This window comes from Camelina sativa, chromosome 16, assembly GCF_030686135.1.
Source record: "Camelina sativa cultivar CO46 ecotype springtype chromosome 16, ASM3068613v1".
Taxonomy (NCBI): Eukaryota; Viridiplantae; Streptophyta; class Magnoliopsida; order Brassicales; family Brassicaceae; genus Camelina; species Camelina sativa.
The window spans coordinates 15806516-15828943 of record NC_141895.1 but is presented as its reverse complement, the minus strand read 5'-3'; the positions used below and the strand labels follow the sequence as shown (position 1 = coordinate 15828943).

The following is a 22428-nucleotide window of genomic DNA, read 5'->3' as shown; positions in this document are numbered from 1 at the left end:
GTTAAGTAAACCTCTAGCATTGGCTAAATCAAGCATTTAATCTACTCCTTTCGGCCTGTAGCATTTGTAAACGCCCTAGATCTAATCTCAACCTTTCGGTCTGTTGACAGCATTAAGAGCACCAATCTAGAAGGAAATCTATCAATCATTTACAATCAACTAAAGCATCCTAACCGATCAAGAACACAAAATCATCTATCCCATCCCTAGAAACTTTACTACACTACTCGGACATAGAAGCGAATAACAAAGCAATCAAAATGAATGAAAATGACATTTTATTAAAAGATAGAGTAGAGTAGAGAAAGTAAAGGATAGAAATCTAAGAAAACTACAAAATAAAAATGCAAAACAAGAAGAAAAATCTTGAGTCGCTCATTCCTCTCACAGGAGCTCTCGCTCTCTGGTTTGAGGGTCTGCGGCTTGCTCCTTTGCAAGCTAGGGGAAGAGGGGGTTTATATATGGAAACCCATTTGACCTAGCTTCCCAGACCTGCCCGATGATCTACTCGATGGGATACACGAGGGTGAAGTTGGGTTACTCCTCGGGTGGATCTTCGGGTTTCTCTTCATGCTCTTGGATCCTCTTCGATCGTGTTGGGGTTCGGACTTGTTCTTGCAGCTCGATGGCTCCTTCGGGTACATGCTCGAGTTGTCCTTGGTTTCCCCCATTTTTGGCTCTTTAGCACCTGTTTTCATCCAAAATATGCAAATGCAGAAATGCAATACCGTAAATGCTCTAAAAGTGAATTCCTACAGTAAATGACCTAAAAATGCTAAGTTAGAGGTATGAACAATGCAAAATATGGACAAAAAAAGATGCTAAAAACATGTAAATTAGAGAGTTATCAGACCCCCAAACTTAAATCTTGCTAGTCCTCTAGCAAGGAAGTAAGAGGGTACGGTTTGAAAGTGGGGACTCATAGCCTTAAGATGCTAACCGAAAGATTCAAGTTATAGTCCTTAAAGATAATTTAATGGTGCTAAGATCTATCAACATACTTACAAATATTTTTCTATGCTTATTACCATGCATCGATCTAGCTCAACCTCCAACTAAAGATAAGGAACATCTCTTTCACATTCAATTAAGTGTTTGGCGAATTCTTGCAAATGGAAGGTGAATCAAGCTCAATCGGTTTCAAAGGTAAGGCTTTTTAGTATGATGGTTTCAAACAAATTCTTTGGGTGGTTTTCTCTCAAAAGATGGAATGCTAGACAGTTGTGAAAACTATCTAAGACTGAGAACAATTTGGGCATACAAAGCTTAACTCTTGATGATCTACCCTTTTCTCATTCACTCTCATTTTCATTTTTTTTTATTTATTTAAATCCCCTAGAATTTAAACTACCTACATCCTTGATTTTAACTCTCTTTTTTTACTCCCTAAGGTTTAGACTTTTAAACTTTAAACTCCTAGCTCTCTCTCTTTCTTTTTTTTTCTTTTCTTTGCTAAACTCCTAATGTAGATATATTCTTCTCTTTCTTTCTAGGAGACTATAGCAAGAAGTCTTCTTTCTTTTTTTTTTGTTTACTTAGAGACTTAGAGCTAATTGATTCTAACCTTAGGGACTTTTTCTTCTTCCTTTTTTTTATTCCACAACCCAACCCCAAATAAACATTCTAACCACCTAACCTTCAAAACCGAATCTATTAGCTAGTTCAAATTCTAACTTAGCTAAATCAAGAGGCAGTTCTTTGTCGTTCTCAATACTCTCAAGGTTTCACAACCTATAGCACAATGAAAGAGGCCTCACTCAAAAATTCACAACAAGGTTTGAAAGAAAGGTTTGGGTTCATGGGTAGGACAAACGAATCGGGTTAAACGAAAAGATTGGTAAAAAGTGGAGTGCTAACCGAGTTTGGAGTTACCATGAGCAAGTATTCAAATTCCATAAGCAAGACAATTAAAGTTCAAATTAAATCCAATAATATAGAGATGTTCTAATGTTCAAGCAAGTGGAGGAAGCATTCAATCGACAGAAAGGGTCTAAGCAAAAAATTTTTATTTTTTTCCAAAGACTGATCTAGCAACAATGAACTGTGACTAAGTGCTATATCTTCAATCCTAAGGTTTGATTTTAAACAAGGTGGTTTTAATCATTGTCCCCTAAGATGCATATGCGACAATCCTATATGAAACAAACTAGACTCAATCCTAATATGCAAATGCAACTACATGAACACTCTTTTCTTTTCTTTTTCTTAAAATTTTTCAATTTTTTTTTTTTTTTTTGGGTTTTTAATGCACATAGATGCAATGCAGACTCAAATGAATAAAACTAGCATGCAAAAATTTGAAATAATAAAAATAAGAAAATAAAACACAATGTTAAATACATTCTAGGACTGTCCCCCAAACTTAAATTACACAGTCCCTGTGTAAATAAAAGTTTGAAAAAGAATCCAAGAATCACACAAAATGAATTAAACTAAATGCAATGTTATATACAAAGATCGGATGAAAGTGGTACCTCATGGGTTGGTGAAGAAGGAGGTTGCAACAGCCTCCATACTCGCCAACGTGTAGCCTGGGTCATCTCCGGCTTCAGCAGGCGCCGGTGTTTGCTTGTCAGAGAGCTTAGAAATGCGCATGGACGACTTGCTCGGACCAGCATCCGAGGTGTTGATCGAGGGTGGGATCGCGTAGTTCATCGGGTAGGGCATCGGGTAGTACGACGGAAATGGCGGAAAAGGTCCAGAATGATCACCCGTGTATCCACTCGCAGGGTGCATCGTGTATGGCGTCATGAATGGCATCTGGTAAGGTGGAGGGAAGATCCCTGTGTACTCACCCGATTGGGTGCTCGATGGGTGCATCGAATAGTTCATCGTGTATCCCATCGGGTTGGACATCGGGTAAGCATCATAATGGTTTCTCCGCGATGCCTCAGGTCGGGTGATGTTCTCCTCGGCTTGGGGCTCGTATGATGATGCTCTGTAAGGTTCTGGAGGTGGCATTCCTCGAGTTACTCCTAGCGGTCCGCTTCTCCTCATCCAAGTTGGTGCTTATGCCGAGGTAGGAGCTGAGGCACAGCTTGCCTTATCTTGCAACTCCTTGATTTGACCTCCCATTGTCTTCACCGAACCGGTAAGATCTTTTACTTTCTTCGCCAAGAACTTGTTCATCCTCTTCAGCCAGCCGATCCTCTTGTGAGCTTCCCTCACTCCAACCAGTTGCTTTTGAGAGCATACATACTCCTCAAAATCGAACTCCTCCGAGTTGTCTCCCTGTCTTTGCCCGGTCTCCTCTCTCTTCTCAGCTTCGGACTCCTCCTCCGGGTTGTACAGCTCCTCCAACGGTGGTGCGAAGTCAATGTTGTCGCCCAACCGAACCTTGGTGCATATGACATTAGGTAGAACCAGTTGAGCAGCTCCGGCGGTTGGATGGACAAACTTGAACAGCATCATGTCATTAGGCCTCTCATGGGCCAAAAATCTCGCCAGCACGAGGTAGTCCGCATCCAGCCATCTTGGTTTATGAACAATTCCCTTTAAGGGCACATCGCATGCCACTAGGATCGGTGTGACTAGTCCCCCAATGGAGATCTCTCCGCCTCCTTCTCTTCTTTTCACGGCCCACGATTTCAGGTAGAGGAATTGATCGAGTAACACAAACAACATGCTTGTATCTGCAACATCTCCAACTAGTGGTGTACCATCCCTAGTATTGTCCAAAACTCCACACAGTGCAATATCTAACAGCTGGAGCTCATGGTCGTTCACATTCCCAGTCTCTTTTCTAGCAAAAAGAGTGCATGCAAGGGACTTGTGAAAATACCTCAAGACAGGGCTCCTTATTTGAGCGGATTTGGAGCTTGTGGACTTGTAGGGGTTCTTGTCTCCTATTGTCAACCATATGGACCTCATTTCCTCTTTGCCTACCTCCATACCTTCCCCACTACCAGATTTGAAGCTATACAGCCTCTCCATCTCTTTGAAACTGAGTCGGTAGTCCTTGTTCCTCACGGAGAAGGTGATGAACCCGTTCCTCACGGAGAAGGTGATGAACCCGATCCCCCCATCGGGTAGTAGGGTCGGGTGGTCCTCGAAATAGTGCAGCTTCAAGGTCGAAAGGAAGTGGACCGTCTCCTCCTCATATGCTTCAAGGTGGACTCGCATCAATTGGCTCAGGTGGCACATATCGAACAGGTACTCGACGTCTCTAGCGATGCCCAATTGCTTCATTGTTTCTCGGTGAGGGTAGCGGGTACCAACAAAGCTCATCTTCCGGAAAAACTTGAAGAGTCTTGCCGGAGTATCCACCTTCTTCTGGTTTAGCCTCCGAGAGGCTTGGCAGGTCCTCTCTCTCTGCTCCTCTTCTCTCTCTAGGTCCTCCTCCTCAGCGTGTTGATCTTCTTCCTCAACCTCTCTCTCAACCACCTTATCAGCCTTCTCTGAAGCCGTTCTTTTCTCCCTTGCAACCGCAGCTCTGCTCCTTGATCGAGAGGTGTGGATCTCCCCTTGCCCTTCTCCTCCGGCATCAGAATCGACCTCTATAGGGTCGGTAAGGGTCTTTTCGGACGTAGACAGGTCCCTACGTCGAGGAGAACGGCAGACAGCACTCGCCATTGGACTCGGTGAGTGAACTCGGGGGCCTACTCGAGAATCAGGTCGGGTGGAGGATCGGGTTGTGCATCAGGTTGGGGAGGCTAAACGTCCACCCAACGGTTGGAAATGTGGAATGTTTCCTCTTCCTTGAGACTCTCGAACTTTGATGGCATCACCTCCGGTTGTAGCAGCGGCGGAGGTTGATCTTCTTCCCTTCCTTTGGTAGATTTTAGCGATTGGCTCCATGTTTGATTCCTTGAGAAGAAAAAGGCTAAGTCTCGAGGTTAATAGGGTTAGTCCCCAAGAAATCGAATAAAGCTCGAGTTTGAGAGAGAATAGAATAGAAACTTTGGAAAGCAAAAACTCTAGGGTTGAGAGATACTTATCGGTGATGAAAGGGGAGAGAATGTCGAAACCCCTTAAATAGGCTAGGGTTTGGTTGGTGGGCTTCCTTGTGGGATTCGGACTCCACTCGCCACCCGAGCAGGGACACGATCAGGCGCGTCGAGTACGGTGTCGGGTTGACCCTCGGGTTCCTCAATTTTTCTCTTTTTAATTTTCCTTTTTTTTTTTTATAAATTGCAAAAAGAGAAAAAGTAAATAAAAGTAAGTAAAACAAATAAGCTAAAATTAAAAGATACCTTTGGGACTTCCTCCCAAGTGAGCTTGTTCAAAGTCACTAAGCTTGACTCTTCATGGGGTCCATGTGGAAGAGGTTCTCGAATCCTCTCCACTGCAGTAGGCTGGTTCAACAGATTTTCCAGGTCTTGTCCAGGTTCTAAGGCAAATGTGGTGTTGACCTCTTCAAGATGTTGCACCTTCCTTTGCTTGGTATTTGTAAAGAAAGCTTGACCATCAATGGTTGGCCTCTTAATCCCCTTATTCACATCAAACTCCATCTTGAAAGGCTCGCCATGTTCTATTCTGATCTTGCCTTGCTTCACCTCGATCACAGCACCAACTGTTGCCAAGAATGGTCATCCTAGAATCAGCGGATCATCCGGTTCCTTGTCCATATTGAGGACCATGAAGTCGGCAGGCACTTCCAATCTTCCAATCCTGAGAGGCAGGTTCTCAAGGATACCAATCGGATGCCTCACTGTTCTGTTGGCCAGAACCAAATACAATTTACTTGGTTTAAAATCAGTGAATCCTAACTTGTTGTCAACTGAAAGCGGCATAATGCTAACTGAAGCTCCAAGGTCGCACAAACAGTTCTTGAAGATCCGAAGTCCTATCGAACACGACAAGGTGAAAGAGCCAGGATCTTCAAGTTTTTCCTCAATTTGCAGCTCAGGATCCAAGCAAACTCCACTTCTCAGAATTTCAAAACCGATCTCCTTGACAGCTTCCTTGACCTCATCCTCCAATCGAGCTGCTTCCTTGGCAGCTTCCTGCTGAAGCTCGTGTGGGAGCAAAAACTTAGGTGGTGGAGCTTTACGCTTAGCCATTCGCTCTACAAGCGCCTCCAGCTAGATGTCAAGTGCAGCATTGAACCTTTCCTCTAACTCCCCTTCTACTAGTGCAGGTGGTTGAGGCTGATCTATCTTTTCAACATCTACTTGATGCATCATCCGATCAACACCATCGTGTAGGTCATCGGGTTCCACTTCGGGTTGTTCTTCGGTTTGCGATTCTCGAACCAGTGCTCGATCATCAACTTGATCAGTGTCTTCGGGTGAAGACTCGGGTTTATACTCGGATAAGTAGTACTTGGCCTCATTTCGCATTGGGTGTTCCACCTCCTCCCCATCTTGATCATCACTGTCCCCAGTGAGGTAGTCCTCATAGTCATCATCAAGGAAGATGGCTTGAGCAGTTGCATAATCCTTGGGGTTTTGAACAGCTTTACCTGGGAGTTGGTTGATCTTTGGGGCTGGTTGGTTGTTGTGATGGCCTTCCAGGTATCGAACCTTTGTGTTAAGTGATTCGTACTTGGCATTGAGATCATCGTACCCTGATTCGATCTTGTTGCTCATCTCTGCTGATGTTCATATATTTTACCCTGTTTTCCCTTAATATATTCACATCTTTTGCATCTTTTGCTATCCATTTTGACCATTATTGCATAGCTTTAGGACTGTTCTTGCATTAGAGTTTAGTTGCATTGCATTTGCATCTTTTCATGCATAAACAGGTGATTTTGGAGCTTAAGGAGCATGGAAGCAATGCTGAGGAGAAGTGAACCAATCATGAGGAGAAAGCAAGAGAGCTAAGGCTGAAGAACCAAGGTCCGGAGTCCAACTCGACTGCCCACTCGACCAGACACTCGACCGTGTGCTGAGAGGGACTCGACCGAGTGGGAGGAGCACAAGAGGAGCCAACTCGACCGGTCACTCGACCTAGCACCAGGTCAAGTTGGTCGAGCCGCCTGGCTATTTTGTCTTTTAGCATTTTTAGGGCTTCCACTACATCTTCTATATAAGGGCTTGTACCTGCAGCCACCAAAGGAGTCCAGCTTTTTAGAGAGTCTAAAACCTAGTTTTTACCTTTTTTAGAATTCTTCCTTTTGCACTTTTATTTTTTTTAGATCTTGTACTTCTTTTAAAAGGAGAAAAACAAAGAATTCTTGGATTTTGTTGGTTCCATAACTTTCAAGATATTAAGAATTCGTGTTTGATTCCTTCTTCAATATTGTAGATCTTTGCTTTATCTATCTAATCATGCAAGTTTCATCATTTTCTGGGTTTATGACTTTGGTGTTCATCATGTGTTCTTGTGAGTAGTTGCTTAGGATCTTGAGGATGGGTTAGGCTGGGCTGTGTTTGTGGATTGTTTGATTTGGTCAAGCTTGATTGTTGTAGATCTCTTCTAGGCTAGATGTTCTTAATGCTGATCCTATATCTGAGAGGGTAGGATCTGATTTCAAGCCTCTTAGCATCACACCAATGTCTAAGGAGCATAGATAAGGCTAGATCTAGAGACTATCATTAGGCTTGCTAAGAGATTAGAAGTCTTGTTTGATTTTTGACATATTGCTTAATGCCTGCTTGTGTAGATTCTTTACTTTGTGAGAACAAGTCTAGAGATGCATGAGTTTGATTGTTTCTTGCCATGAGAGTGGATTAAACATGTCTTAGAAATATATGTCTAGAGATTAGCTCAAGTTGTTTGAGATTTGTTGACCAAGTTAGATGACCTCAATCATAGTCCAGCCCATGAATCTCTCCTCAAGACCTTCCTTGTTTATTGATTTCTTAGCTTAAATCCTGTTGTTTGATTGTTGTTTGATTCGTTTTGGTATTGCTCTGTTTTTCTTGTGTTGCTCTGTTTTGCGTATTTGTCCAGCTCGACCCTGCACTCGATCAGCACTCGATCGAGTGCTTGCTCGAGTTCCAACCCAGAACTTGTGTTTATGATTTGTGGTTGTCCTGTCTCACCCTCATTGCATTTATGTTGCATTCATTTAGTATCTTGTTCATTACTTACCTTGCATTAGTTCAATACTTGCATTTCCATAGTTTCTATTTCTGTTTGTCATAATCACTCTGTTCCATTTGCATTTACTTCCTAGTTCTTGTAGTTTTACTTTCTGCACTTTCCATTTTATCATAGGATTGTTAGTGACAAACAACCTTTACATCTGGCTTGACTTAGACTCATATGCACATCTTGATTGTTCACAAACACTCAGATTGGATTAACACCTCTTATACTACAATTGCATAAGGGGAATTGAAACACCCTGACATCCATTCATTCATAAGTCATCATTCCATACATCATTCAACCACCACACCACAAAAATAGTCAGTTTCATCTGCGAACCGTTTCGCGATGTCCATAGAAGCGGTAGCCTGATTCTGAATCATTTGCTGAATGAGACCGCGTAACTCAGCTTCTTGTGATTGGTTTGGTGGACCTTGGTGTTATTGGAATCCAGGTGGTTGGTTTTAGGTTTCTGAATACTGTTGCTTAGGTGCATAACCTTGGTTGTATTGGACAAAAGGCTTATGTTGGATCTGGTTCCCTTGAACTGCAGATGGGTAAGTTTGGTCCTGAGGATTCGCAACATTCGGGTTCCGATAAGACAGATTCGGATTAGGCTTGAATTTGTTGTACCCTCTATTGTACCCTCCTTGGTTGTTGATGTAGTTAACATCCTCTAGTTGCATAGTCTCTCCATCTTGTTGTTGAAACTGCTCTTCCTTTGATATAGCATGAACATGCTTCTGCTGGTTGAGGAGCTGATCGAGCTTGTCATTGAGGGCTTTCATGTCCCTCTTGTACTTGGCATCTTCCTCTCCTGTAGATCGCACAGAGCGATCATATTCCTCATTGTAGTTGCCATCAGATTGAGCCAAGTTCCCAACTAGGTCCCAACCTTCATCAACATCTGTGTTGAGGAAGTTACCATGGCTTGCGGTGTCCAGCAACATCCGTATCTCGGGGACCATGCCTCGATAAAGTGTGCTCAGCAATGAAGCATTACTGAAGCCGTGATGTGGACATCGAGTAGTGTATCCCTTGAAACATTCCCAATCTTCACTGAACGTTTCGTTGTTCCTCTGAACAAAGCCGAAAATATCATTTCGCAGCCTTGCGGTTCTGGAGTTAGGGAAGAATTTGGCCAGAAATGCCTTCTTGCACGCTTCCCAAGTGGTGATGGACTCCTTAGGGAGCGATTTCTCCCAGATTTGTGCTTTGTCTCCCAAAGAGAATGGGAAAAGCCGGAGCTTGAATCCATCTTCACTGACTCCATTGATCTTAATGAGGCTACAGAGCCTATCAAATTCATCTAGATGATCCAATGGGTCCTCCATTGGCAATCCATAAAACTTATTGCTCTGTATCATTTGGATGAGACTACTCTTGATCTCAAAATTATTGTTCTGCACAGCTGGTGGCACAATGCCATTCCTTTGAGTGTGAGTAGATGGAGCATCTCCTGCTCCTATATTGGTCCTTGCTTGAGGAGCTGGTGGACCGTTCTGATTATTCATCGTCTCCTCAATGATTGATGGTTCTTGTTGAACTTGTTGTTGTCTGAGTAGCCGAGGTCTGTCAATGTTGTCGATGAAAAGACTCAGGTTCTGGCTACCTCTGGATCGTGTTTGCATGCACATGTATGTGTCCGAGTGTGTACACGAGGATCAATTCGATCCAGGTGATCGAGTGAAGGGTCGGGTGGGTGCTCGGGTTGTACCTGAGATTCAAAACAAACAATGTGAAAGCAAACAAGTCAGTATCCAAACCAAATATAAACAAACGAACTTGATCTAGCAAGCGCTGAAATCCGAAACGTAGCAAAAGTAAAACAACCAAATGACAACGACGCCAAATTGATAGACAGGTTTTCACCCAGGGTATCAATCCCCTATGCAGTTGTAGTACGAAGGGTTATCAATCCAAATGGTTGTGTATTGCTAGCAGGAAGGATATGATCAGAACAATGCAAGTCAAGCCAAGCAATTAGGGTTTTGGTTCTAACGATTCCTAAAATAAACAAAGTAAAAGAATATAAACAAGTAAACCACACGATCTAAGCACTCGATGCAAACAATCGAAACAGGATCGAGTGGGGTGATCGAGTATGCAAGTGAGATATGAACAGCTCGAGGTATTACTCGATACAGGTTATCGTGTACCTGATCGGGTAAGTAGTCGAGTAAGTGAAAGAAATGCAAATAAATAAAATACGAAAGTTCCTAAGGATGGTGGTAATCGAATCCTAAGTGTTCTAGACCATTACGGATGCCTTACATGCCTCAAGCAATTATTTCCTAGACAATGAACCTCTAAGACCTTGTCACCACACTTTTGCACTAGAAACAATCAACCTTGAACACATAACCACACTGTTGCACTAGCAATATGAACAAGCAGGCATTAAGAACGATTCATTATTGTCAGTAGACTTAAACTCATCTAATTTTGTTACTCAGAGTTAAGTAAACCTCTAGCATTGGCTAAATCAAGCATTTTATCTACTCCTTTCGGCCTGTCGCATTTGTAAACGCCCTAGATCTAATCTCAACCTTTCGGTCTGATGACAGCATTAAGAGCACCAATCTAGAAGGAAATCTATCAATCATTTACAATCAACTAAAGCATCCTAACCGATCAAGAACACAAAATCATCTATCCCATCCCTAGAAACTTTACTACACTACTCGGACATAGAAGCGAATAACAAAGCAATCAAAATGAATGAAAATGACATTGTATTAAAAGATAGAGTAGAGTAGAGAAAGTAAAGGATAGAAATCTAAGAAAACTACAAAATAAAAATGCAAAACAAGAAGAAAAATGTTGAGTCGCCCAGTCCTCTCACAGGAGCTCTCGCTCTCTGGTTTGAGGGTCTGCGGCGTGCTCCTTTGCAAGCTAGGGGAAGAGGGGGTTTATATATGGAAACCCATTTGACCTAGCTTCCCAGACCTGCCCGATGATCTACTCGATGGGGTACACGAGGGTGAAGTCGGGTTACTCCTCGGGTGGATCTTCGGGTTGCTCTTCATGCTCTTGGATCCTCCTCGATCGTGTTGGGGTTCGGACTTGTTCTTGCAGCTCGATGGCTCCTTCGGGTACATGCTCGAGTTGTCCTTGTTTTTCCCCATTTTTGGCTCTTTAGCACCTGTTTTCATCCAAAATATGCAAATGCAGAAATGCAACACCCTAAATGCTCTAAAAGTGAATTCCTACAGTAAATGACCTAAAAATGCTAAGTTAGAGGTATGAACAATGCAAAATATGGACAAAAAAGAATGCTAAAAACATGTAAATTAGAGAGTTATCAATCTTTTAGATTCAAGTCAACCTTTAGCTGATTCAGAAACCATTGCCAATTGTCTACATTTTTTGATTGAACTGTTGCCCAAGATATTGGATAAATCTGGTTATTTGAATCATGAGCAATGGCAGTGAAAATGCATCCTTTAACCGCCTGCTTCAAAAATTGTTCCATCTATCCCTACGAGTGGCCTACAAAAGTAAAATGCATTCTTCATTGCTCCCATACACACATAAATCCGGTTGAACATGTGATTCCCACTACCATCAGTAATGGTGTCAACAATGGCAGTTGAAACCGGATTTGATCTTCTAATTTCAGCAACATATCCTCGGAGGTGAGCAAAATGTTGTGCATATTCATCTTTCAACCACTTGAGCGCTTGAAGTCTTCCGGTATGACATTGTCCAATTGTACTCGATATTTTCCATTGCTCCTTGATATGCCTTTGGATGTCAAGAAGCATATAATTAGGATTCATCCTCAATTTGTCCATAAACAAACTTGCAATTTCTGGCTTTTTAAGCAACTTGCATTTTCTATTAGGAGTACATGTATGATCTATACATTTAGTCTTCACAACCCACAGTTGCTTACAACTATCGTATGGGCAGTAGAATTTCCAGCAACACTTCCCATTTTTCTTCTTCCCAGCACACCTAAACTCAATTTTATCCTTCTCCCACCTACTTTGTCCAAGATTTGCTCTATTCTTCAATGCATAATGTAACACTTCCTCTTTGAACTCAAAACTACTGAAAAAGTTCTTCCAATATCGAACCTATCATTTGTTCCCAATCTAATTTCCCTATCTCTAGTATTCACAGGATCCTCATCCTCATTAGAAGTATCTAGGATTGAATCGAGACGAATCATACCCTCATCAAACCAATTTGCTACAACTTCTTCTACCTCCAAGTCATACCTTTCATCTCTGTCTTCTTCAGGTTCATCTTCAGATACCGTTGGCGTCGTCGTGTTGATCTTCGTCTCCTTCATTATCTAGTTCGTCGTCTCCCTCATTCGCACTCTCATTGTCGTTGTCTCCCTCATTCGCACCATTTTCGTTGTCTCCCTCATTCGCACTCTAATTGTCACTATCGTCGCCTCCTTCACTATCCCCATCACCTTCACCATCCCCATCACCTTCAACATCGACATTACTCTCTGGAACTTCAAAATCGGGATCATCATTATTGCTCTGATAATAAACAAGCGCAAGCTCTGAGATTGACATTAAAATCAGGATTGATTCTATGAATTTAGATCCCCAAAACCGAAAAAACCCAGAAATCTCCAAATCCCCAATTTTGAATCAAGAGCCCTAAGTTGATTTCAGTTTTGTATAAGGAAGAAGAAGATGAGAAGAACGACATTGTTAGTTGTCGGGTCATGATGTTTAACCCGTTAAACTAATCGTGATTGGGCAAAACGTGGATTTGTGGTTAAATCGGGTTTAAGAGACGTTATTATTGAAATCGATTAGAGGTGTGTGAATTAGGATAAAACCATGAGTTTATGTAGTTTTATTCAGAGCCAAAAAGTTTGCGTAGAAAAGTTGAGAATGAAATTAGTACATGGGTAAATATTGCAGCAACCCAATGATTAAATATGATGTATTAGTTCAATTTGACATTTATATAAAAATGATCCCAAATTTGATTATCAAAGAATCTTTGATATAAATGGTGCATAATTTACCTATTTTTAGCTGTTTTTTTCTTAATTCTATTAAGCAAGTTTTTGGTCTCTCTAAGTCATTAGTCTAGTTATATACTGTTTTCATATAAATGAGTCATGTTTTTCATATAAATGAGGCATATATTTTTTTTTAATTCTATTAGGCAACAACTCTTATGAGGGTGTATTCAAAACAGGATTTTGGAGGATTTGTGATTTTTTTTAAAATCCACTGTTATTCAACTAGTGATTTTAAAATCACATCTCAAATCCATTGTTATTGAATATGACATTTGTTAAAAATCATTCAAAATCACTCACAATCCACTGTTATTCAATTAACAATTTGCAAAAATCATAACAAATCCACTGTTATTCAAAATCAAATTCTTTTTTTTTAGAAAAACATAATAGTGATTGTGAGAGACTTTGGATACATTTTTGTAAAGGGAAATCCTATTTTGAAAATCACACCTTGGAGAATGGTTTTGTAGGATTGGTTTAAAAAAAAACAAATTATGATTTTGCTATAAAAACAAATTCTGGGCTTTCCTCCTCTATCTTATATATCTCTTCTTCTCTCTCGTTTACAGAAGTAATAGTGATTGTGACCAAATTCATTCACGGTGGAGTGTTGCTCTGTTTTGGTGTGAGAAAACAGAGTAACGTGACCAAATTCATTCACCACTTTGTAATTAACGTTTGTACGTAGTTAATGGTTGCTTACAAATTTTTTTTGTTTATTTTGTATGACTTTAGTTTCCAAGCTACAATGGGAGATATAGAAGATGTGAAAGCTAAAGGTCAATATAAACAATGGTCTGAGCCTGAACACAAGTTGTTATTGCGGCTCCTAGTGGATGGAGTCAATCAAATTGCCTGAACACAATTTGTTTGTACCTTTCAATTTAAATCTTTGAGTTTATGCTATTCAGATCAAATTGCCAAAAATCTTTTTGTTATGTTATATTCTCGTTTATGGACTTGAGAATCTTCTTAAAAACCCATTAAAGTCTCACCAAATCTCATCAAATCACAATTTTTTTTTTTCAAAAATGGAAAATAATAACAAATCCACCAAACTACCTTAAAAACTCACTGAAAATCTCCTAAAATCCAAAAATTCATAAATCCTCCAAAATCCTCCAAAATTCTATTTTGAATACACCTCGCTTAGTATGCTCAATTCTCTTATATTCACTAGGCTTATTTTCATAACTATATATATATCTTTTAAGTATTGAAACAATTCGACCCGTGTTTTTATTTATAAAAAATATAATAATAATATGATTAAATATTCCATAATATTTAATTACAACTCAAACCATAAAACAAACACCATACTAGCAATCACCAATAACATGCACAACGGAACATATAACAATAACCATCTCCAGAATATCAACCATACAATATTATATTTAGCCATTCTATCCAACAAACTAGCATGCTACTAAACCAGGTTCCAACAAAAGAAATATCAAAACCAACAACACAAAACTAAGACCCTAGATCATCCTCCTCTTCATCGTCATGATTCTACACTACACATGCATTACCTGCACCACAAACACAATGAGATGCATGAGTATTACCATAAATACCCATTGAGGCGATCCTCCTATCTACGAGTTATACACACAAGCAAATCAAGAGTACAACCACAAATAAAACATAACAAACCAGTCATTAAATAGAACATCCAATAACACATTCACCACACCTACACATCATCACACAAAACTAGTCTTACAACCCAATCACTTAGAGAAATGGTCCCTCACTCACCTTATCAAGGTGATTCAAACAAAAAATGCAACCAGGAAAGACTCTCCTTGCGTTTGAAACAGTCCAGAAATGTCCTACAATAAGTTACACAGACAAACACAACCTTGAAGCAAACTGGAGAGAAACATAAAAAAGAACATTCTCAAAGATGAAACTATAAAACTAAAATCAACCGTTAACTTTCGAATCCCTCCATCGCACTTACAATCCCCGCTGGTCTCAATTCCCATCTAAGACGAAGCACCGCACGAAACTGCAAGTAACTTATCGATTATTAACTCAAATCCAAATTCGTAAAAGCGAGCATCTAGATAAAAGGTTTATCTATAACTCCATTAAAAAATTTTATTTTTAGGTACGATTTGCTATGCCGAAATCTCTTTCCCCCAAAACCTGACAGTTTTGTCTCCTTTGCTTTACACACCAAAATCGAACCTGCCCTTCCTCACACCTTTTCTCCACAAACAAACTCTATTTTTTCTCAAAGTTGAGAGGCTTGAGTTAGAAAAATCTAGGGTTCCTTCGTTTAGTTAAATTAAACCAGAATTTATCTAAACCGATATAAAATCGATTCCACCCAATTTCTGATATAAACCCCAATATTTCATTATTTCTCGGTACACGGATGTTACAAGTAGTCAAGTATCAACAAAAAGAAGTAAAAAAAAAAATCAATCATATTATAAATAATATTATATATTATGTGGATGCTCATTATATGACCCATTAGTATTGGTGTAAACTCTAATATTGTATCCTATATATATGTTGTATCATATGGAATAGATCAATAACAATAGAGAACGGTTTCCCTAAAACCTATGTTTATAACAAAACATTCAATATTATAACACTATATATTAAATAAAAAATTACTATGTACTCTGTCTGTTTCACAAATTATTCTAGAGATTTTTCATTGTTTCACAAATATTGTTATTCTAGAGATTTTTCATTGTTTCACAAAGAGTGTCACTCAACAATTTCAATGTGTTTTTTACACTAAATTTCTTAGTTTACTCCTTAACCCAAAGCTTATTTTCACTAAATTTAAATTATTAATCATTTATTAAATAAAGATAAATACGTATAGTTTTATGTTTTCTTAATTTGCATGAATTGTGTTGAAATAACATTTTTACGAAACATAGAGAATATTGTTTAATTAAAAAAAAAAAACAAATTGTTATGATGTAAATTATATAGTGAGAGAGGATTCCACCAAGTAGGGGTTTGGTTTGTTTCATCTCTTCGCCTGCGTCAAAAGAAAAAAAGGAACCGTAGTATCCTTTTCTCTTGTGGCGTTGAATCTCTCTCATGGCGGGAATCAGATTGCTACCGGAAGAACCTGAGACGACTCCTCAACAACAAGCGAGACCTGCCGCGGCGTTGACGACGACGGATAGTTTGGCTTCCGACGACGATCGATCTATCGCGGCGGATTCGTGGTCGATTAAAAGCGAGTACGGAAGCACTCTCGACGACGATCAGCGTCACGCCGATGCCGCCGAGGCTCTCTCTTCCGCTAACTTCCGTGTCTCTTCAGATTACAGGTTTCCTCTCTCTCTCTCTCTCTCGAGATCATTGTATCTGCTAAAATGGGAAGAATCGGGGTACAGTTTTTGGATTGGATTTGAGAAAATTTGGGGATTTTTGATTATTTAGTAGATCTTTGGGTTTTACGAGGCGCTTGTTTAAAACTCGAATCTGTTGTTGATTTGAAAATTGTGTGGTGTGTGTATAGTTCTGATAAGGAGGAGCCAGATGCTGATGGAGGTGGTCAATCAATGCTTGGTCTTCAAAGCTATTGGGACGCAGCGTATTCGGATGAGCTGACAAATTTTAGGGAGCATGGTCATGCTGGTGAAGTTTGGTATATTTCAGATCTCTGTTTGTAGATCTTTGTTATCTATATAGCTAGGTGGAAGTGATTTAAGATTTTATGATTTTCTTTTGGTAAGTTTAGGTTTGGAGATGATGTGATGGAGATTGTTACTTCTTGGACTAAAGACTTGTGTATTGGGATTTCTCAACGAAATATGTCTGTTTCTGACAATGATGTTACATCAGAGGTGAATGATCAGGCTGATAAGTATTTGTCTAGTTGGAATGTGCTTGATCTTGGTACTGGAAATGGATTGCTCCTTCATCAACTTGCTAAGGAGGGGTGAGTTTCTCAACATTTTTTTATGCTTTGGATTTAAATGGTTAACTATGTTTTGTTAAATCGAAGAAACTTTATGGGTACTATGTCATTTGTTATATTACATAAGCCCGATTACCACTAGGTGAAAAGTCTGAGAATTTTTTAGATTCATGTAGCATTTTATAATATACAAGTTATCAGAATGTCTTAGTGTACTAGTTTTATCTGCTGCCTAGATCTTCTATTGACTTTCTTCTTTATAGAGGATCCCTAGATGGTAGCCTTTGGTAATATGAGTCTCTACGACCACATTAAACTTTGACCATTTTAGATTCTGAAGCTGTTTTACATGGAAAGCAACCATTCTTTGTCACGATAAAGAAAAACTTCCATAGAAGATAGTATAGAGAGTCAGAAGTCAGCCTCTCTCAGAGGCTTAAGTCACCCTAAGCAGTGAAACAAAAATGTTACTGTATCTGTATACTTAAGACATTTTTACCCTAGAGCTTGTTTTGTTAATATTATGGAATCCGAAACTATCCTGATTGTGATACTGCAGTTCAGCTTTACCATTGATATTTTTTAGTTAAAGATAACGTTTGTACACCAGCACAATTCGCACCAAAATCTTATGTTTACACTCTACCCTTGTTTTGACATTATTAATCTCACCATCCTTGTACTTTTCTGGCTCAGATTCTCTGATTTAACCGGGACAGATTATAGTGAAGGGGCTGTAGAACTCGCTCAACATCTTTCCCAGCGTGATGGCTTTCCAAATATCCGTTTCATGGTATGACTTTGTTTAGCTTCAACTAAGAAAATAGTTGCAGAACATAGACAAGAAGTCTTCCTCAGTAAAAGTCTAAATGCTATAGTTAGCATAACAATGCAGTATTTCCTGTGTATATCTCTTCTTTCTTGAAAATGGTACTGACCTTTCTCAAGCAATGGGATATGTATGTTTCATGCAATTACCATCTAGTAGTACAAGAAAAAAAATCTTCTCTATGAAACTACCTATGTTCACTGTAATGAGCATCATGATACATAAAATAGGTGCTCTAAGTTATGGAACTAACGTGTTTGCTCTCTTAGGTTGATGATATCCTTGACACAAAATTGGAACAGCAGTTCAAGCTGGTAATGGACAAAGGAACTTTAGATGCTATTGGTTTGCATCCTGATGGCCCTGTCAAAAGGTACCTCCTTAGATTGCTATCTTGTATAGTAAATTACCACACTCTCTTCTGTTACTGAGCACACACAATTAGATTTGTTACCAATGACACTCCCATCTGTCTGTTTCAGAGTCATGTATTGGGATTCAGTGTCCAAGTTGATTGCTCCTGGTGGAATATTGGTAAGGACATCTCGACTCCTGAACAAGATTTAGTTATAAGCGTTTAATGCACATAAGTTATTTAACGCTTAGGAGAGGTGCGGATGCATCTTGATATTATGTGATATGTGCATTTTAGACTCTTGTTTCCCGTTCCGCTCGCTATATAACACCTTAAATAAAATGCTTCTATGTCGTCTCTGAAGTCTTTCTGCTTCTGTTCAAGGTCATCACATCGTGTAACCACACAAAGGACGAACTGGTGGAAGAAGTGGAGAATTTCAACATCAGAAAATCCAACTTATGTAGAGGAGATGGAAACGACGGGACGAATGCGATTTTCTCTGGCTCTGAAGCTGCAAGCAGAATTGAACAACCTCCGTTTGAGTATCTCAGCCACGTTAGGACATACCCAACGTTCATGTTTGGTGGGTCTGTAGGATCGCGTGTGGCAACTGTCGCTTTTCTTCGGAAGTGAGAACAAAAAACCTGTTTGGAATTGTTTAACATAATGCCCCAGACTCTTTTTCCTCATATTTTCTTTATTTTATTTTGGTGTCAAGACTTGTGCTTTTGGGAGCTCTTAATAACCTACAAATTTATATTCAGAAACACTGATTTGGTCATTTATCAGTGTTTTTTTCTTTTCTGAGATTAAAAGTACAGTAGAACCTCTATAAATTAATAAGGTCGGGACTATGAAATTTTATTAATTTATATTAATTTATAAAGGTTTTAATTTATCGATAAATTAATAAAATATTAATTTATGAAGAGAAATTTTTATCAGAAATTCAGAGTTTAGAAGAAACTGCTGCTCCTTTTTTTCAAGGTGATGATGAAGTTGAAGAAGATATGACGGTACCTTTAGAACCAGTTACACGTAAGGAAGCAATTATCGCATCAAGAATTTTCTTCAATTTTTGGATGCGATTTGAGAAGACAACACCATAAGTTTTTGATGCAGTCAGAAAGATTAGAGATGCTTTCCAACAAGAATGCAAATTCAAGAACAAACAAACAACAATAGATTCATATTTCACTAGATTTTCTTTGATATATATATATATATACTAGTTTATTTGATTATTAATTTATGATATTGATGGACTATATTTTTACATGAGATTTTTAAAAAGGTTAATAATTTATTATTTTATCGAATAGTGTCCAAAATTCCACTAGTCCCAATTTGGGACCGGAGAAATTTATTAATTTATAGAGATTATTAATTTACCGAGTATTAATTTATAGAGGTTCTACATACAAGATAAATCCAAAATCAAAGAAAAGTAAATCAATTGATGAAATTAGTAACAGTTTATTAAAAATAGAATATAAACTGAAACCAAAAATTCATTTAACCTTTTCATATAATATCGGTTTGGATAATCTGGTTTTTGTATAATAATCTCTTAAATAAAATGTAATCTAATATGTTATGTTTCGTATGGTTTCAGTATTTTATTTGGATTAAAATTTAGTCAAATATATTATAAATATTTTTCTTAAAAGTTTATACTTAGTTTTTTCTTCTTATTTTCAATTTGCATTCGAAATCTAAAAAATATCTCGAATATAGAAACAGTAAATAATTCGACATTTCGTAAAATAGTTCTTTCACTAAAAAAAAGTATCCCTCTTTTGGGCTTAGAAAACTCTTTGTGAATTAGTGTCTCTTATCCATCCAAAAAATATCTTCGCCGGAAAAAACAAACTTTTTTTCTTCGTTTTTCACCTGTTTACTCCGTTGTTCTGTATAATTTGGTTTGGTATCCAATTTGCTATGCACGGTCAGATTTCTCATGGAACATAAGTTCCTTCCTTTCCTGAGGTTCATTCTCCAACCTCTTCAAGGACTAATTCCAGAACCAGAAAACCTTTATGAAATTCGATTGGAATCATCATATGTCTATGATATCCTTAATTCTGAAGCAAGTACGTCTGGAACAACAAAGGCAAACTCTACCTACAGGAAAAAGTCCTTAAAGCCTGCAAGAAACAAAATAGGTACTCCTATCTTCCACCCTCCAATTCATTCAAAGTTCTCGTTAGATTCAGGAATAAATTTGTTGGGTAAAAGGAAAGGTTCAGGCGAAGAAACTCATGTTCATAAAGTACCTAAGCTCATCAACCAAAAGATGGTCCCAAATGAACCTTTTGAGCTAGAATTGTCAAGGCCTCGGACGGTCTCAGGACTTGACAATTCCTCGTCTCAGGGAAATGCGTAAAGAACATTTCCCTGAGATTTTGTTTCTATTGGAGACTATGAATAGCAGTAATGTGTTGATAGATATACAAGAATGGTTAGGCTATGATAGGGTGTTTAATATTAATCCGATAGGCAAGAGTGGAGGTTTGGCTTTACTTTGGAAAAGCAGTGTTGATATCACTTTTCTCTTTGTGGATAAACATCTTCTAGACCTCCACGTTAAGTCTAATTCTCTAGATTTTTTTGTCTCATGTGTATATGGGGACCCTTTGTTCACCTCTAGATCATTAGTCTGGGAAAAGCTAATGCGGATTGGAATAACACGAACAGAAAGTTAGTGTATGATAGGCGACTTTAATGAAATTTTGAACAATGGAGAGAAACAAGGAGGACCACGACGAAGTGAAGCATCCTTTTTACCCTTTTCGGGCATTCTTAGAACTTGTGACATGACTGAATTACCTTCTTATGGTAATAGCTTCACATGGGAGGGGGGGGGGGGGGGTGGGAGAAATGACTTGTGGATCCAAAGCAAATTAGATATATGTTTTGGAAATAAAAAGTGGTTTCATTTATTTCCAGCTTCCAATCAGAAATCTTTAGAAAAAAAGAGGTTCAGATCATAGACTTGTTCTTGTCAAGTTTGTCTCCTCAAACAATCCTTACAGAGGGAACTTCAGATTTGATAAAAGACTTTTAAATAAACCTCTAGTCCGAGAAGCAATTTGCTCAGCTTGGTTCAACAACTACTCCTCTCCTCTTTCTTCAGTTTCGGATAAGATTCGCCGTTGTAGGAAAAAAACTCTAAGTAACTGGAAAAAGGAGAACCAATTCAACTCTTTGGATAAGATCAATCAGCTTCAAATAGCCTTAGAACAAGAACAATCTTCTTCTTTTCCTTCCCTTTGCCATGTCCATGGACTTAAGCATCAATTGCTATTAGCTTACCAAGAAGAAGAGACCTATTGGAGCCAACAGAGTAGGGAGAAATGGTTACAGGAAGGAGACTGTAACACCAAATTTTTCGATGCTTCTGTTCAAGCAAATAGATCAAGGAACAGAATCCATGCCTTGATGGATGGCAATGGCAACATTCAAAAATCAGAGGCTTCTAAAGGAGAGGTTGTTGTCAATTACTTCAAGGATCTATTTCAATCATCTACTCCATGAAATTTTGATTGGTTGTTCCATGACTTACAGCCGAAAGTTTCAGATCAGATGAATGATTTCTTAATCAGTAAAGTGACTGCTGCAGAGATCAAAAAGGCGGTATTCTCAATCAATACTACTAAGGCTCCGGGAGCTGACGGAATGACTGGTTTGTTCTATCAAAAATATTGGGACATCATAGGTCCTCAGGTTACAGAGGAAGTTCAGAGTTTTTTTAACTATGGTTCCTTTCCATCTGAATGGAATTACACCCAGCTCTGTCTCATTCCTAAAGTCAGGAATCCCACTATAATGTCAGACCTTAGACTAATTAGCCTATGTTCAGTTCTTTATAAGATTATTTCCAAGAGTATAGCTTAAAGGCTACAACCCCTTCTGTCAGGATTGGTCAAGACCACCGACTTAGTCAGTCTTTGTGTCCAAGCGCTTAATTTTTGATAACATATCAATTGCTCATGAAATGGTTCATGCCTTGAGAACGCATCCTTTAATTTCTTCTGAGTATTTGGCCATCAAATCTGACATGTCTAAAGCCTTTGATAGGCTAGAATGAAATTATCTACAGGGGTTGTTATTGGCATTAGGTTTCCATCATAAATGGGTCCAATGGATAATGTTTTGTGTTTCTACAGTTACCTACTCTGCTTTGCTAAATGATCAATCATATGGTCTGATATCTCCTCAGAGAGGTTTGAGACAGGGTGACCCTATTTCCCCCTTCCTCTTCGTTCTTTGTATCGAAGGTCTCACCCACTTGATGAACAGAGCTGCGACGGTCAGATCAATTCAAGACATTCAATTCTCTC

The 22428-nt window shown here is 38.9% G+C and overlaps 1 protein-coding gene, 1 non-coding gene and 1 pseudogene across 2 annotated transcripts; 2 read left to right on the top strand and 1 right to left on the bottom strand.

Annotated features, from left to right (window-relative positions):
* Positions 1-8985: 8985 nt before the first annotated feature.
* On the top strand, positions 8986-9092 carry LOC147925571 (small nucleolar RNA R71). Its single transcript, XR_015585540.1, has one exon. It is a non-coding gene; the product is annotated as a small nucleolar RNA R71 (small nucleolar RNA).
* A 2192-nt stretch (positions 9093-11284) lies between these two features.
* LOC147925570 (uncharacterized) lies at positions 11285-12518 on the bottom strand (annotated as a pseudogene).
* Positions 12519-15892: 3374 nt separating this feature from the next.
* LOC104750451 (uncharacterized) lies at positions 15893-18866 on the top strand. Its single transcript, XM_010472243.3, has 7 exons — positions 15893-16305; positions 16497-16625; positions 16719-16919; positions 17595-17691; positions 17997-18100; positions 18210-18261; positions 18467-18866. Exons 1-7 carry the CDS (start codon positions 16070-16072, stop codon positions 18716-18718), a joined length of 1071 nt encoding a protein of 356 aa, XP_010470545.2. The 5' UTR covers positions 15893-16069; the 3' UTR covers positions 18719-18866.
* Positions 18867-22428: the final 3562 nt, after the last annotated feature.